The sequence below is a fragment of the Clarias gariepinus genome, chromosome 5, assembly GCF_024256425.1.
Source record: "Clarias gariepinus isolate MV-2021 ecotype Netherlands chromosome 5, CGAR_prim_01v2, whole genome shotgun sequence".
Lineage (NCBI taxonomy): Eukaryota > Metazoa > Chordata > Actinopteri > Siluriformes > Clariidae > Clarias > Clarias gariepinus.
In genome coordinates, this window is record NC_071104.1 from 33927407 (window position 1) to 33943863 (window position 16457).

General features: G+C 39.1%; 1 protein-coding gene across 2 annotated transcripts in view; it reads left to right on the forward strand.

Moving 5' to 3' along the window:
* The window catches only part of cerkl (ceramide kinase-like), an 85314-nt gene that overhangs the window by 10389 nt on the left and 58468 nt on the right, over positions 1-16457 (forward strand). For both annotated transcript variants that reach the window (XM_053496153.1, XM_053496154.1), the window contains exon 2: positions 10503-10739. In XM_053496153.1, the coding sequence (XP_053352128.1) occupies positions 10503-10739 (237 nt within the window). The remainder of the gene's footprint in view (positions 1-10502; positions 10740-16457) is intronic.

Consider the following 16457-nt stretch of genomic DNA (forward strand, 5'->3'; position numbering starts at 1 on the left):
TCAGAGCGTCGTGACCCTTCAGCGTGGAGCGAAACTGCAGACAGCGTCACGCTCTAATCGGACACAGGGAACAAACAGACGGTGTCGTCTCCTCTGTTTGCGTCCCGGGGGCTTGAAAACACGGCAATATAAAAATGTAAATATTGGGTTTTGGCCTGTGTGTGTGTGTGTGTCAGTGTGTGTGTGTTGGTTCCATTGGCCTCCGCAGGCACAGGTGGAAAATAAGGCCCTTGACTGCATAGCGGGAACCACATGGCCTCACTCCACGTGTGGGCGACGAGGGGGCTCTCCGGCCTGGCACGGCCTCCGCGCCTGCTTGGACGCGTTTCAAATGGCCGTATTAGTTTGCTGAGCGAAGGGCGCAGTGGGCATCTACAGTAGCCAGCAGGGAAGGGGATGAAACAAAAGAGCACTTCGGCTTTATTTCAGACAGAAGGCCTTGCTAGCTTTTTTTTTTTTCTTCTCCGAGCCACAGCAACTCTCATCACGTCACACACTCGATCATGGGCAATTTTGGAAATATGGGAAAGAGGAATTGAAGAGCATTTTTTAATATAAGCTATTGATGTGTCTTTACTTCTAGTGTTTTTTTTTCTTGTGTTTTTTTTTTAATATAGTAGAAAATCAAGAAAGAATGTATGGACAAAAGTATGTATATCGGACACATTTTAAAAATTTCAGTCGACATATTTATTCCAATAGACGCAATTTTAAGTTAAACAAAGACATCTTGTTTGTTGTTCTTCTCTTAAACCTCACAATGATAAATACTGAAAATAATCACCTATAATGACTGCAGAAATAATATATATATTATTTTCATATTTTATTTTAGATTTCCTGGCACTTTATCACATTTTAGTGGAGAGATAGGGAATTGTATCCCACAGATATAATTTCTCTTTGGGATGAATACTATTGGGGTTAATTGGAATTAATACAGTACTAATACTTAATCAATCAAACAATCTATCAATCTATCTATCTATCTATCTATCTATCTATCAATCTATCTATCTAGACATAGTAAAAGATAAAAATGTTATTATTAAATAAAAAAAAGTGCTCTCTCACTATAATGCATATAATTGCATATAATTTTCAGTGTGTTTAAAATGTCTTTAAGCATTCTAAGCTCGGTTTTTCAGAATCGTGAAAAGACTCTCCAGGTCATCAACCATTATGTTTGCTCATGTTTTTGTAGATAATCTTATGCCGTGTGCCGTGTGTGTGTGTATAGAGTGTATAGTCTATACAGTGATGATTTGAACAGTTCGGATTGCGAGAGTGTGGAAGCGATCATCAGCTCACACTCCTCTTTTCCTCAGCATGTGGAGTCTGTCCCTTCTGTCCATACGTTAATGGGCCAATGATATGACACCTCCCCCCTTCGCTTCGGTGACTTCCTCGGGAAGGAGCGATGCTGCGGGGAAGCTCGCACCCATCTGGAAGCAATAAAGTTTTCTAGAAGAGCGCTTGATTTTATTTAATCTCTCCGTATCATACTGTGCCTCAAATGAAGGGTCGCGCTCATCACGTCAGCAGCAGTCAGCATCATGTGTGCAGTGGAAGATGACACATAAGACTCACACACACACACACACACATTCACAAACATGGAACCATTGCCCAGAGTAGGTTGGGTAAAGAAAATCTGGAATTCTTTAGATTGTTATAGCCGCTGGTGACAGTCGGAATAGGAAGTTGATGTTTCTTTCTTTTTTCAGACTTTATGACAACTCAATTTGTTAGCCATGTGACATTTGACCTTGTATTGACTTACAAAGTCTTACACATGCTAAGCATCAGTAAGACGGTGTGTGTTTATCTCGTCATGTGACCTTTCAAATCTTAAGCCAACCAGTATTTTAAAGCTTGTCAATTCTATGATATTGCTATAGATACATGTTTTTCCATCTATGTAACAGATATCTATGTTTATCAGTTAACCAAATAAAACTTCACCGGATTGCAAATATCGCCGAAACACCATGGCGGGTTATAGACCTTTTCGCTATTCTAACAAACTGGTGTATTGATCTTAGGTTCAGTCTGAAGGTAAAGACTTTACACTATACTGCAGAACAGTTTCTGATCACATCATACTCTAATCTGGCATAAAACAAAAACCATCAACTTTAAATCCACCTAGGTTTGGGTTCATCCTGTGCCACCGTGGCAGCTCTGGCCCCTCTGGGCTTGACTCCACAGGACCTCTGGGGGTGTGCTAGGGTGTTTGGCACCTAGATTTTGGCAACGGATTCTTTGGGCTGGGTTAACAACCTTGAAGTATTTGCCTGCTAAGCCCTACATACAGCAAGCTGTGGTGCACTGGGTGTTCTGGTGCTTTTCTTTCATAGCCAGCATTGGCTTTTTTCCGGCAATTTGTGCTGCATTGGCTTTTCTGTGGGATCGGATGGAACGGGATGGCCTTTGTTTCGTTTATGAGTGTCCCATGATCCCCTCTCACTAGTTTGCTAGTTGGTGATCAATAGAGATTAGGGAAAAATATCGATTCTGTGATGTATCGCGATTTTTTCCTGTGGCAATACGTGTGCAATACAAGTCAAAAAAGTTTTTTAATTTATAAGGTTTTTTTATTTGAGTAGGTGAAATGTTGCAGTTCTGCTAGGATCCTACAGGTGGTGCACTCTAAACTATACACACATTGGCAGGCAACACAATGCCCAGTGCGGTAGGGACAAAATAGTTTGTTCTAAATCTGAAACCGTGAAATCATGATAGTTACAGAATGGTAATGCAACATGAATCACCACCTTGGTATCGTGATGATATTGTATCACGTGGTCCCTGGTGGTTCCCGTCCCTAGTGGGCAAATGTTGTTCATTTCCCCTGTCAGTGGTCATAATGTTATAGCTAACCATTATATATTTATGCTTGTTGAACATTCCGTTCCAGATTTATTCCCCACTTTTCTGTTAGAATAAGTCTGGGAAGGACAACGTCTAAGTATTAAGTCTAAGTAGATGTTGGAGCACGGCTGTGAGGATGCATGTTTATTCAGTTACAAGAGCATTAGTGAGCTCAGTTACTGATGTTAAGATGTCAAGAAGGCCCCAGTTCCTTTTCATCTTAAATGTATTCAGTGGGGTTGAGTTCAGTCAGGGTTCTGTGCAGGGCGCTCGAGTTCATCCACTCTAAATTCACAGGGATGATATAATGCAGGAATAAGATCTGGTCGTGTAGGTTTGGTTGGAGGGACATTGTAGTGCTAAAGCTCACAAAGACGTTCTATATAAGAAAACCACATGTGGGTGTGACCGGCAGGTGTTCACATACTTTTGCAGATATAGTCTGCATTGTGTAATTAGGATCATTAACTTATTTTTTAAAGATTATATCAAAACATAGCTAGTGGTTATGTCATGATCACTTCTGGGCAAAACATTTTTTAGATTTTATAATTTCCTAATTATTGGTGTTTTTTTTATTAAATAAGTTATAAAATTAACCTTAAAATTCAACCTGCTGTGCGACATAATGTTTGTGCGACATAAAGAATTGTAGATGATGCTCTTGTGTGTGTGTGTGTAAGAGAGAGAGTCAGTAATGGCATAGCAGGTACAGCGAGGCACGTTATTGTAGCGATAAGCTCTCAGGAGAGGGTGGATCCATGGCGACGGGCTTCGGCGAGGCAGCGGCGTGTTATACGACCTGGTGTGCTAGCAGACGTTCCATATTGATTCGGTCCTTGCAGCCTTTACAGAGAGCTGACCCACAGCATATGGTGGCTCTCCGGAGTGAACCCACGTGCCCTGGAGCGCGCACACACACACACACACTCAGACACCAGCACCTAAGCCCCTTCACCCCCGCCCGACCCTTTTAGCTACGTTCGGATTATCAGAATAGATCTAAGCGCTAAAAGCGGACACATGACCAAAAGGGCAAGGCTTCCAAAGCTAAATATACATTTTCCCACTCTCCCGTCATTCCGAGCAGATGTTACAGACACCGATGTTGACCTTTAGCCGATGTGGACACTAAGCAACAGGATTCTGGTTCCTCATTAAGGCTCTTCAGCACTGCTTTGCACTTTAGCTTAACGGTCAAGCCGGGATAGTGGCTGCAAGGATGTGAGTTCAGATCCCAGGAGAGCTGATGGCTCTTAAGGAGACCTTTCATCCTCAGCTGCTTATCTCTGTGCTAGGATTACAGCCGGGGCATAATGGTTTTTAATGATATAGTCATTTAATTCACTTTATTGTTGTTATTTCTGAAAACTCAATATTGGCTGCAGTTCAGTTATAGCTACATTCATTCAACACTCTCTCTCTCTTTCTCTCTCTCCCTCTCTCTCTCTTTCTCTCTCTCTGTCTCTTGCGTCACACTTACGTATCAATATATTAAATTTCATAAAGTTGTAAATGGTCTCTACCACCACCTTCTGCTTCCTAATTCTCCATTTGAATTTATTATTATATAATTTCCGGACAAATTTCTCAAGATCCCAAAATACGAACTGATGTATTCTTAAACTCCTCATACATGCATTTCAAAAAGAAATTTGGTATTTAGGCAACCTCTGTAAATTTTCATTTTAAAAAGTCTTTTAAATTTTCACACTCACTCACTCATCTTCTATACCGCTTTATCCTGTATTCTGGGTCGCGGAAACATGGAGCCTATCACAGGAGGCTTAGGGCACAGGGCAGGGTACACCCTAGACAGCGTGCCAATCTATCGCAGGGCACACACACATTCACTCACACACTACGAGCAATTTGGGAATGGCAGTTAGTCTAACCTGCATGTCTTTGGTCTGTGGGAGGAAACCGGAGTATCCGGAGGAAGCCCTCCAAGCACGGGGAGAACATGCAAACTCCATGCACACAGAGACGGGAATCGAGCCTGGCAGGGAATCAAACCCGGACCCTGGAGGTGCAAGGTGACAGTGCTAACCACTACACCACACTAGCGCTTTTAACATCTGTCTTTGTGGCAAAAAGCTTTACACAATCAAAAGAATTATTTAAGTTTGAAAATAAACCTTAAATTATTTTACTTTAAATTTGATCATAAGCATCCGTTACAGTGGCTTAGTGCTTAGCACTCTCGCTTTGCACCTTCAGTTTCTGGGTTCGATTCCCACCTCAGGGTCTGCGTGCATGAAGTTTCCTCAGTACTTGAGTCCAAATACAGGCAGGTTGAGCTGATTGGTGTTCTCTTATTACCTGTACCGTGTGTGCCCTGCGATGGATTGGCACCCTGTCCTGGCTGCACCCTGTCTCCTGGTATAGACGATGACAGATTGATCATAAGCATGATATTTACAGTACATGTTTATGGCCAGGTAGAAGGTGAGGATATAAGCCACATACAGTACATAGTGACACAGAGTAAATGTTATGAACAAGCTCAAAGTTTAAGGTTGTTTCAGAAGCAAATTACTAATTAAAGGTCAATAAAAAATACTGTAATTAGATTATGGATTATTAAAACATTAAGGATAGTGCTGAACTCTCAACTATGTGGAAGAAATCAAACAAGTGGTCAGAAAATAAAAACATGAATACCTGTGATCAGAGATCACCTAAACGCTTGGTAAAGTTGTGTCATTTAAAAAAATAAAGTCGACAGTAGAAATAACAGCAATGTGCTGAAAAAAGAGAAGTTACAGTAGATAAATGTTTCCCCATGTTTCCATACTTCTGAGCTCATCCGAATGCTGTTGCTGATACATGAGTAATGAATGCTATTGTTGGCGTAACAGTGAAGAACTCATGCAACTGACTGCAAGGTCTTGAGTTCAAATCCCACTCTGCTTCTTGTTATAAGTCACTTGTACCTTGATATAAACCCATACCGAAATGAACACTCCTAAACGTATTAGTGCTAATCTGGCGACTTACTGTAGCATTGGGGTTAGTCGCTAAGCAGCAGACCGTCTATGTATCTATGGATAAATATTTGTTCCCCAGCTTTTATTCTGTTCTGCTGCAGTTATAAAGCGAAACTCCGCCGACGTCGACCTTCGAGTTTCAGACGCTCAAAAGTGTCGCGTGTGGTACTTTGGTAAGACGCTGAGCAGCCGTATTTTTTCAGATCGCCTTTTTGCTTTCCCGAACACACAGTTTACTGATGAGTCCACTTTTGTGTGTGCATACACTTAGAGCCCATATATCAAAGCTGCAGTTAGATCAGCAGAGGGCCACGTCGGGGGATTCGTTTTGCCTGCGGTCAGCTCGCCGCCTCACCGGCGCGAAAGGTTGCATCATTCGGGCCCCTTAAAAAGCAATGACTAATAATGGAGGCACAAAGTGACTCATGTGATTACAAGACAATGGAGGTAAAAAAAAAAAGGGGATCGTAAGCAAGAATAAGCAACAACTCGGAGAGAGAGAAAGAAAGAGAGGGAATAACAAATGAAGGTGATGGAAAGGTACACAGAGAAAATGAAAGGCGGTAGTGGAGGGATGGAGATCATTAGGGCTTTGTAGAAAGACAGGCTGAACCCCGTTCACAAGTAGACCTACAGTAGCCAACCATTTTTAGGTTCGTTATATATATAAGAAAAAGAAAGGTTTTGTCTGTCCTTTGATCAGAACTTGCTCTTTCAATGCCACTTTTTTGTTTCATACATTGGAGGACCAGAAACGAGTGTCAGAAATCTTTCTGTCTATATGTCTGTCCAGCCAGATTTGGTCACAGCATCAGACAAAAGTTAAACCTGCTCCAGTTGAGTTAAACCTGCTCCAGTTAAGTTAAACCTGCTCCATGAAATCAAAATGTTGACTAGACGGTAAGTTCTGATCAGTTTTGTGCCAGATTACATCACAGCTTCTAGCGTTTTTTGGACAAAAATGACACTTTTTTCCCTTGAGGTGGCCGTAGCTACAGTATACGCATCACTCATCACTTAATTAACGCAATAGTTTACTGTGTATAGACAGAGTATGCACAATACACCAAAATCCTCAACACACACACACACACACACACCGCAGAGTGACTTATCATGGCTCACTCCGAAAAAATGGTACGTACACTATGAAAACTCAACCTTGCGCTATAAATAAAATGAAAATGTTGAGTAGAAGGGACGTTATGTGCTAATGCTGATTAGCTTATTTTTCAGCTTGAAGCTTTTAACTTTTTCTACAAACTCTTTACTTTTCAGGGACAGGTACTTATGCTAGTAGTTCATAAAATAAAATGCAACATTCAGTGCAAAATAAAAAAAAAACGTTTTCACTAATGAACTTGGCTAATGATTTGTATTCCACAATAAAAGACACATAAGCTAGCTTGCTAGATCTTGTATTGATAGCTTCTGCTCCAGAAGTAATATCATCCTTAGCGAAGCTAATAGATATCTGGCTACGACTAGCCCTAGCAGATGGATAGCGTAGCTATTATTAAAATATTATAATATGTAATTAAAATGGTGGGATCAGATTTACCTGTGATAGCTCTACTCTAGAAAGTCCTGTCACTTAGCAAAGTCAGGACGTGTCCTCATTTTCAGCAACATTGACTCGTTTAAAGCCCCTTTCTTCCCCTCGTTTAACCACGGCCACTAATTAAGCTCCTCATTATAAAATACTCTGACGAGCCATGTCTGTCTCTCTTACGTGAAATCTCTCTATCAACCTTGTGAAGACGCGAACATGTGCAGGAGCCGCAACGCAATTAGCATCAAGTGGCATCAAGTCGAACCCTAATCCCGTTTACGCTCTGCATCAGGCAGATGTGCCAAGATTGATTCGGACAGCAACCTGGCTTACTGCATCGGCCCCGTCCCGATCCCCTGATCCCCCTTTTCCTCCTTCCTTTCTTACCCTCCTCCTTTCTTACCCAGGGTCCCTCTGAGCCCTCTCTCTCTCTCTCTCTCTCTCTCTCTCTCTCTCTCTTTCCCTGTTTAAGACCACGGGCCAGTCTGCGGTTCAGGAAAAAAGCTCTATCGGGAGAGATTATCCCTCATTCGCACTAATGAAATTGACTCCGGGTGTTTTTGTCCCTCGATGAAGGGACACTCCGGAGTTAAATAAATGGAGGGATCGGTGGAGCAGGGGGACTGACGGAGAAGAGCAGATGGCGGCAGGGGTCCTGTGCAGTAATGTGAGAGGCTAGTTAATGTTCTGAAACATGGGGCACGGCCGCGGCGCTGCTAATGAAGACGGGCTTTCACATGAGGAAAGGGCGAGAAGCAGAGAGACGAATCAAAAGAAATCAAAAGAAAAATAGATCATAAAAATAAGCAAAAAAAAGTTTTAAGTAGAGAGAAATTCGGAAATAGAGTTGCTATCTCCCAGTGATCCCGAGAGAAAGAAAGTGTAAAGAACAGACGTTCCATGTACACACTTTATATACAGTCAAGCCCAAAATGATTCATATGCAAAAATCTGACTTAAAGTTAATTTTATTCAACCAGCAAAGTTTTTTCTTGATTAAAAATGACACAGCCGTCTCACAGAGGATAATAAGACGATGTACAAGACGCATCATTGTGGAAAAATTGATTACTCATCTTTTATTTAGATTTGAACAAAAAATGGCATTTCCAGAATTATTCACACCCTATTTTCCTGATCTCCTGTGCTACAGTAGGTGCAGAAATGTTTTGTTGATGAGAGAGACAAGAAGAAAGTAACCAGACTGTGTCAAGCTCATAAGCTTCTAGTTTAAATAATCGCACTTTACAACCACGTTGAGCAGAAAAGTATCCCAGTGTGTTAGCTCTTAGGGACGATGTCACCGCTCATGCCATGAGGTTCCTCTCCTGAACAGGAATAACATAGTAAATAGCAGCTTAAACATACAGTATTTTATACTAGTACGCTCCCACATCATGCATGCCAAGTCACATGGCACAGAGTTTAATGAGTTTTTCAAAAAAAATGTATTGACCCGTAGAAAAACGTCTAAACTTTTTTCCTTGAATTAACAGGAATGCAGTTGCACACTGTGTCAGTTCATTTTAACCCTGCTGGGTTGACAGTGGATTAAACCTCGCCTTGAGCATTTATTGTGTTTTATCGCGCTTGCTTATATGAAGCACACGGCTTTCAGAGGAAGATTTCATTTAACCTAAAACACCACCCAAAAACAAAACAACATTAAAAGACAACATGCGGACATGTGGGGAAGATAAGGTTGTAATGACAGCAGAAGAACACAAGATACACACTTGAACAAACACAAAAAGATGTGTGGAACAACAGCACTGTGGAACAATGTTACTGGATTGCCAAACACCAGTGTTGGGTGGAACGCGTTACAAAGTTACTTGGATTACTTTTTGATGTAACGAGTAATCTAACGTGTTAGGTCCACCATTTAAGTCCTTAGGTATTTAGTTATATTTTCAAAAGTGTATTCCATTGTTCAGTCAATTTATGTAATCCGTAATCCAGACAGCAGTGATTCCATTAGTGTGTGTGTGTGTGTAAGTCGTCCCACAAGCCCCGCCACCGATAATCCGCCCCCCCCCTCTGGTATTCCTGCTGTTATACCCCTATCTCAAAAACCCGCGGTGAATCGTGATTACCCGTACTTACAGTCACCGCGCAAAACCGCGTAGGAGTATTAGTAGTTAACAGATTATGGGCCGAACTTCGCCGAGTGATGATGGTAGAATAATTACAGTATAAAGGTCTGTATAATAACTCTGTAATGTAACTGATTACTTTTTAATGACAATAATTTTGTAATATAATTAGTTACTTTAAAAGTAACGTCCCCCAACACTGCTAAACATAGAATGGGTGAACATAGAAAGCGTGTACACTCTTACAAAATTTAACAACTGATTAAATAAAATAAATTAAAAAAAAACACGGAATTAAAGTAATTGCAAGCAATTCCAAGATTTCTAAAGCAGTGCAGTGTTTGATGAGCTTAATGGTGACCTATTATGCAAAAGTCACTTTTCAGTCATTTTTAGACATTCAGACCAACAAATAAAATATTATAAGTCAAAAACATTTCCAGAGTTGTCTTTTTATTTATTGATTGATTGATTTATTTACGTTTTTTTGTATTGTCTGGGCTTAAACAAACCAATTAGATTGTTTTCCCTATTGTGACCTCATATAAGATAAGACTTTCCCACAACATTGTTCTCATCTCAGTGGTTCTCTGGTGGGATGTGGTTCAGCAGTAGCTCTTTAAATAGACACTGAAATGGCGCATGTGGAGGAGGAGTGAAGCGGGGGAATGAAAATTGCAGGGGTATCTAAGGGGTATTTCAGCTGAAGCATCAACACACACACTTTCAAGGAGCTTTGAGATCTGTGTCAGCTAGTTACAGAAATAGTAAAATATGTGACCTTTAAAAGATTTCGGTTGTATTGATATTTAGATCTTTAAAAAAAAAAGGAGACGTCTACTACCACATATGCCATATTATTAAACACATAAAATCGTATAATTTTTTTATCCAGTCCATATTGTAGCCCATCCTCTGGTAAATTGTTTGTTAATATAACAATATAATATAACTATAACAATCTACTCATGTGTCTGTGTACTTGTGTAGGTGAGGCCTCACAAAAGAAGGCCGTAGAGGACTTTGTGGAGCTGAAGGACGTGTTCGTGGTGAAGGTGAAACGGCGGCGTTCGGCCGGTCAGCAGAGCGGCGGCACCCTCCTCGGCCTCACGTTGTTCTTCTGCAAGCGTAAAGGAGCTAAACTCAAAGATGACACCATCCACCTGGACAACCTGAGTGTGGATCACTGCGAAATCTGGTTCAGACGTCTCAAAGACATCCTCAACGGTATGGTATTGTACGTCTTTCTGTGGATAAAATCACATTGTTAATATAAGACAAACAGTCTTTAGTAAATATTAATGATACTGTATACTGTATAGTAACTCACCACTAATGTCTTCAGCATGGCCACAGATAATCAGATACAACTAATTTATAAGAGCTAACTTTTCACTTGGGCATTGATTCATGCTGATAAATAACCCTACAACAACCAAATTTTTCCATCATTTTTCCATCTGATCTGTACAATCTAATGGTTTTATTTAATATCTTTTTGTAATGTGAAAACAAAATCACTTAGGTGATTAAAAGCTTCACCTCCCTCACAATGGAAAAGCAAACTTAAACTATCAGCCTTTTTTTTTTTTTATTATTATTATTAAGCTTCTTACCCTGACACAGAGAGGCTTTATCTGGGAGCTGGTGAGGTGCACTTTTTATTGCATCATGCAAACATTAACACAGCAAACACTGGCCACGCTTTCAGCTTTATTACGTTTGCCGACACCGATTGAACGCGGACAAGGAAGAGTTTACTCGACCCACTAATGAATTTCAGGCAGTCTATCACAAGTAAATGATTTCTCAGGTACGAGTCGCGCAACTCAAAAACGACGCCTCATAAAGGTCAACATGTCTGCTGCCGGGCGTGTGGCTCGCTCCTCAGGCATGTGACGGTAATCAGTTATATGACCTACTGGGGATCAGTGCATTATAATAAATGATAAAATGAAACAAAAGGAGTTATTACATTTTTATGCGTGGAATAAGAAAATGGCTAGCACTGGATTTGGAAGGTTGTGTATCAGTCAGCTGTGTGTGTATAGATGTGTTGGACCATTGAGAGATTTAAGAACTAGACAGAAAATGTTAGGTAAACCATCGATATGATAAAATTTTTGAACATTGCTTTTAGACATTGCTTCGATTCAGTAGCACTTATCTTTATATTCTGTATTGTTTTATGCAACATTATTTCTTACAGGTTTCAAAAGACTGAAACCAACGTACAGTACCGAATAAGCATTGAAATGCTGTGTAACTTGTGCTTTGATTAGTATAAATGTCATTTCTCATATAACTTATTTAAGTTCAATTCTCTTTTATTTGTATAGCGCTTTTAAGAATGTATAAATCAGAAATATCAGATTGTCCCTGATGAGCAAGCCGAAGGCGATGGTGGCAGGGAAAAACTCCCTAAGGTGGCACTATGAAGAAACCTTAAGAGGAACCAGAATCAACAGGGAACCCCGTCGTCATTTGGGTAAAAACATTAAAGATTAAACAAAATTAACAAATATAAGTAAATAGTTAAAAATATATAAATATATAAATAAAATATTAAATTACAATAATTTTTTCTCCCAATCTTCTGAGCCACACTCCAGTCCAGTAGGTGGTAGTGTTGTTCCAACTGCCCATAAAAAATAAAAGAAGAAGCTGTGGTGTTCAGAAGGATTTTTCCGATTTTAGACCATTTAATGTTTGTCTAAAGTTTACCTGAAAATTTTAAAACGTCTGAATCTAATCTGAATTGTAAACTGCCCAATTAACAAATTGAATCGACCAACTAAACACTGATTAAACTGCGTAATATATTAAATTGCACAAGGAGTCTGTGTAGAGATTCTGAAACTGGTCTAAAACTCCATTTTGATTAGATTTGCTTTGTAAAAAATTTCACAGACTAATCATGGACGCGTCTGGAACGATTCCGCCCTCTGACCTGTAAAACTTTCCCATGTTGGTAAAGCTTTCATTATATTCTGCAGGGACAGAGATTTAGCATTTTCTTTCAGTATAAAGACACTCCAAAGAGTATATATTCTTATGTCTTTTTGTGACCATTTTGATGATAAGTACGTCAGGCTAAGCTTGGATAAACCTGACCCACCCAAACAGCTTTCATCGTGTGTATACAGTATGTTTAGGGTTGAGCTCTCTCTCTCTCGCGCTCTCTCTCTTTCTCTCTCTCTAGATCTGAGTAAATAAATCTAAGAATAAAAGACATAAAAATTGAAATGATTGAGAGCAAGCGTCTACGATAATCTCTAATTGTGTACTTTGGGACATTTTGTATTGATTGAACGATCCTGCTGATTGTGCCACTGTGAGTTTAGTTCTGCTTCAGTGGCACAGCAGCTGGGAGGCTTGGAGAGAGGGATGTCAATCAAGTGTGCTTATTAGAATAGCAAGCCACGCCCACTCAGACAAGTCTCAGATTGGTCAGATTAGTGTTGGAGGGATATTAGCAAGTGAATCTACCCAAATCTATATCTATAATTTCTTAAAATAAGTTTTCGAGCAAACTAAATATAATATCAAATATAATAACTATATATTATAAGAAATAGTTAGCAATTTTTGTAACATTTAACTAGAAATGACTATAAGCCTAAAAATGTTATATTTGGTTTGATATTAATTTATTATAAGAAATTATAGACAAGTTTGGATAGATTCAAGAATATTTAACTTGCTAAGATGTTATTTTTTGCAGTATATTCTGCTACTGTTCTAGCTTTTATATTGTGTTATAATAATGTACTGATTATATCATAATATAATCATCACAGTATGACACACTATAGAATAAATACATAGGTTGCATGTTATAGTATATTCTGTTTTAGTTTTTAATATTTAAGAATGTAATTGCATGGTTATATTTATTTAGCTGAAGTAACCTACAGTTTAGCTAGTAGCTAGTTAAAAATAAATAAATAAATAAATAAATGAATAAAACAATTTATATGAACAAAGCATAATTAGGTATCAAAGTAAACAAAGCATCATTTGTGTTTTCCACAAAACAAACAACACCGTAACAACAAAAGAAATGTCCTGTGTATTATGATTACGAAAGTTTTGGGCTAATTTTAGGTATACAGTTAATAAGATCTGAAAAATACAAATATTAAAAAATCTGTTAGTACTGTATGTACCAAATGTCTATAATGGACACCAGCACAAGAAAGCATTGAGTATTTGTTTCATAGGCAGTTAGAGTGAAATGATGATTTAAACAGTTTCAACACTGTGTTATATGTTGTGTAAATAGATCTCATCATAGTATCGTTGTACGCTGGAGGAGATGGAGGGAGGTGTAGAGAGACTGGTGTGTGTTTGGCGACAAGGGGCTGTTGGAAGACAGAGGAGGAACAGGTTGCTCCCCCGGCCTCCCTGCAGTTTGTAATTATCCGTTCTCCTCTCACCAGCGCTGGCTGCCAAAACGGGCCAGTATAGGACAGGTGTCCTTCCAAAACGCCTTGGCCATTATTTTCAACACCACATCCTTCTTCTCTTTTGCTGTTCAACAACCAGAATCTTTTTTTTTCTTTTTTTTTTTTTTTTTACTTTTGCCAAATAAGATATCACTACAAGGAGTTTTCCCACATTGATACAGATATTGCAATAAAGCTAAGCTTTTTTTCTTATCCAGGAAAAGTTAATCAAAAATAATAATACACCAATAAAATAAAAAATGTATGCAATTTGCCCAACCAGTCATGCTGTACAATGCAAATGACTAAATGAAATGAGTAATTATTATTTACATAGTTTACATATATTTACATATATTTACCTGAACTGAGATATCATAACTCATTTCCTGAACATTGTATAAAAAATTTACAAAAATTTACATCAGAATTCTTGGCTCCATATTTTGGTCACCTGCTAATTCCGACCCATCGGCCTTTTATCAATAGCATGTTTATTTATTTGTTAATGTACTCGACAGGGACATTGTACTGTACATTTACTCACATATCAGTAAGTGTACCAGAATTTGCATCTGCAGTCCCTGGACAATAAAATGTCACCCTAAAAAACAATTAACAATAACAATGCATAAGAATAACGACACATTAAAATCATCAAATCGTAATACTACAAAATACACATGGTAAATTTATACATAAACAATAAAATATATAAAACAAGCATTTAAAACACCAATATAATATTGCAAAGACAGGGAGAAAGTAAGCAACACAGATTATGTCATCTTTTCAGCCTGTTGAAGCACTCAACAGGTAAGTGCTATCCACCCTCTTCCAACTACATGAATTCACGGCTATTCATTATTGCCTAGTGTCACTGTGATTGGCATGGGAGATCAAGTATGCCCCTCCCACCCAGAGAGCACGATCAGTTTTTGCTCTGATGGACTTCTCGCAAGGGATGTCTGTGGAAATGTGGTACCTTGTAATGTCCAGATGACAGGACAAACACTTTTTTTTCCCCACACATACAGTATGAAGATTTATTACGGTGCAGTTATTGCACTTTTTACGATGTATGAAATAAACATCCAAATATGTCTTTTTGTTTCATGTTTTTGAATGAATCCATTTATGTTTGCGCATTTGTGCTTGTTTTCCCCCAAACGAACAATAATGTATGTACTGTAGAGTGAGTGACACTAACTGACTGGTGTAGTACAGAAGATACACAGACCCACCTACATATTGCAGGACATAAGTTGCACAAGCATAAATATTCTTCATAAACCTCTCTTAGACGTCACGTCTTATCCACCTTTATCAGCTTGTACACGCAGTGAGTGCTTCAGTCTTTGTGTGTAATCCCGGGTAATCCCGGTTCACAGAGAATGCCAGCCTAATCTGATGTAGAGGTTAGACTGAATTATACAGTTTTTATTTTTCTGTCCCATACATCACAAGTACAGTTTAAAATGTCTATTAATTTTTTTTTTTAAAAGAAGATAAAAATGAATGAAGCTCTACTTGAGTAGCTCTCGTTCATCTTTTTTCCAAATACAGTGTCCAATCATAAAACTACATTAATGCAATGCTGGTTAATCCCTGCAATCCTGGTCACAATAACAAGCACACAGCGAGTGATGTAACCACAGATTGCAGCAGTGTTGCTCATTGGGAATTCAAATAGATTGCCCCAGATCTCACACATTTTGTCCCGGGACATCGTCTGACACTCCCACATGAGCCGCTGTTTATGAACAGACAGGGACTTTACCCAGCGTGGGTTCCTGGCCCTCTAACGTCGGGTTTGGCAATGATCTGCACTCTGTTCCGACGCCGTGTGAATAGGAAAGCGTGTCCTACATCGCACCACGTGAATTAATTAACATAATGAAAGAGCCGTGCCTCGAGGGGGAGTGGGTTCATTTATTATAGCGGAACAAAGCTAACTCCAGGATGGTGATGATGATGCTGATGATTTATTTAATTTTTTTTTACCTGAGAAATGTTTTACAATGACTATTTGCGATTAGGCTTTAAGTACGAAATCCTGGATGGGAAAAGAAATCAATACGCACATTGCTTTCCCGTTTACATTTTAGTAAAGAAACAGTCTGTAATTAATTTCCCAAATTCTACTCACTTAACTTTGATTCACATCATGCTTTTGACTGAGATCATTGTTACGAAGGAGTTTTACAAGCATCCAGATATAAGATTAAAAATTTAATTCCAGTAATAGGCCAGTAGTCAGTCATTTACCACTTTAACCAGTGCTGTTTTAGTATTGTGACGAGGCCTAATTCCTGACTTTAGGATTTAATTAATGTTATTCTTATGTGTAAGTATAAGCATACATTTACGTCATTTGGCAGACACCCCTGTCCCAACAGAGGTGTTGGGTTTTGAATCTGGGACCTTCCGATCCATAGTCCAATGCCTTAACCACTGAGCCACTTCTCACCTACAGCATAACAGCTGTGCTGTAACT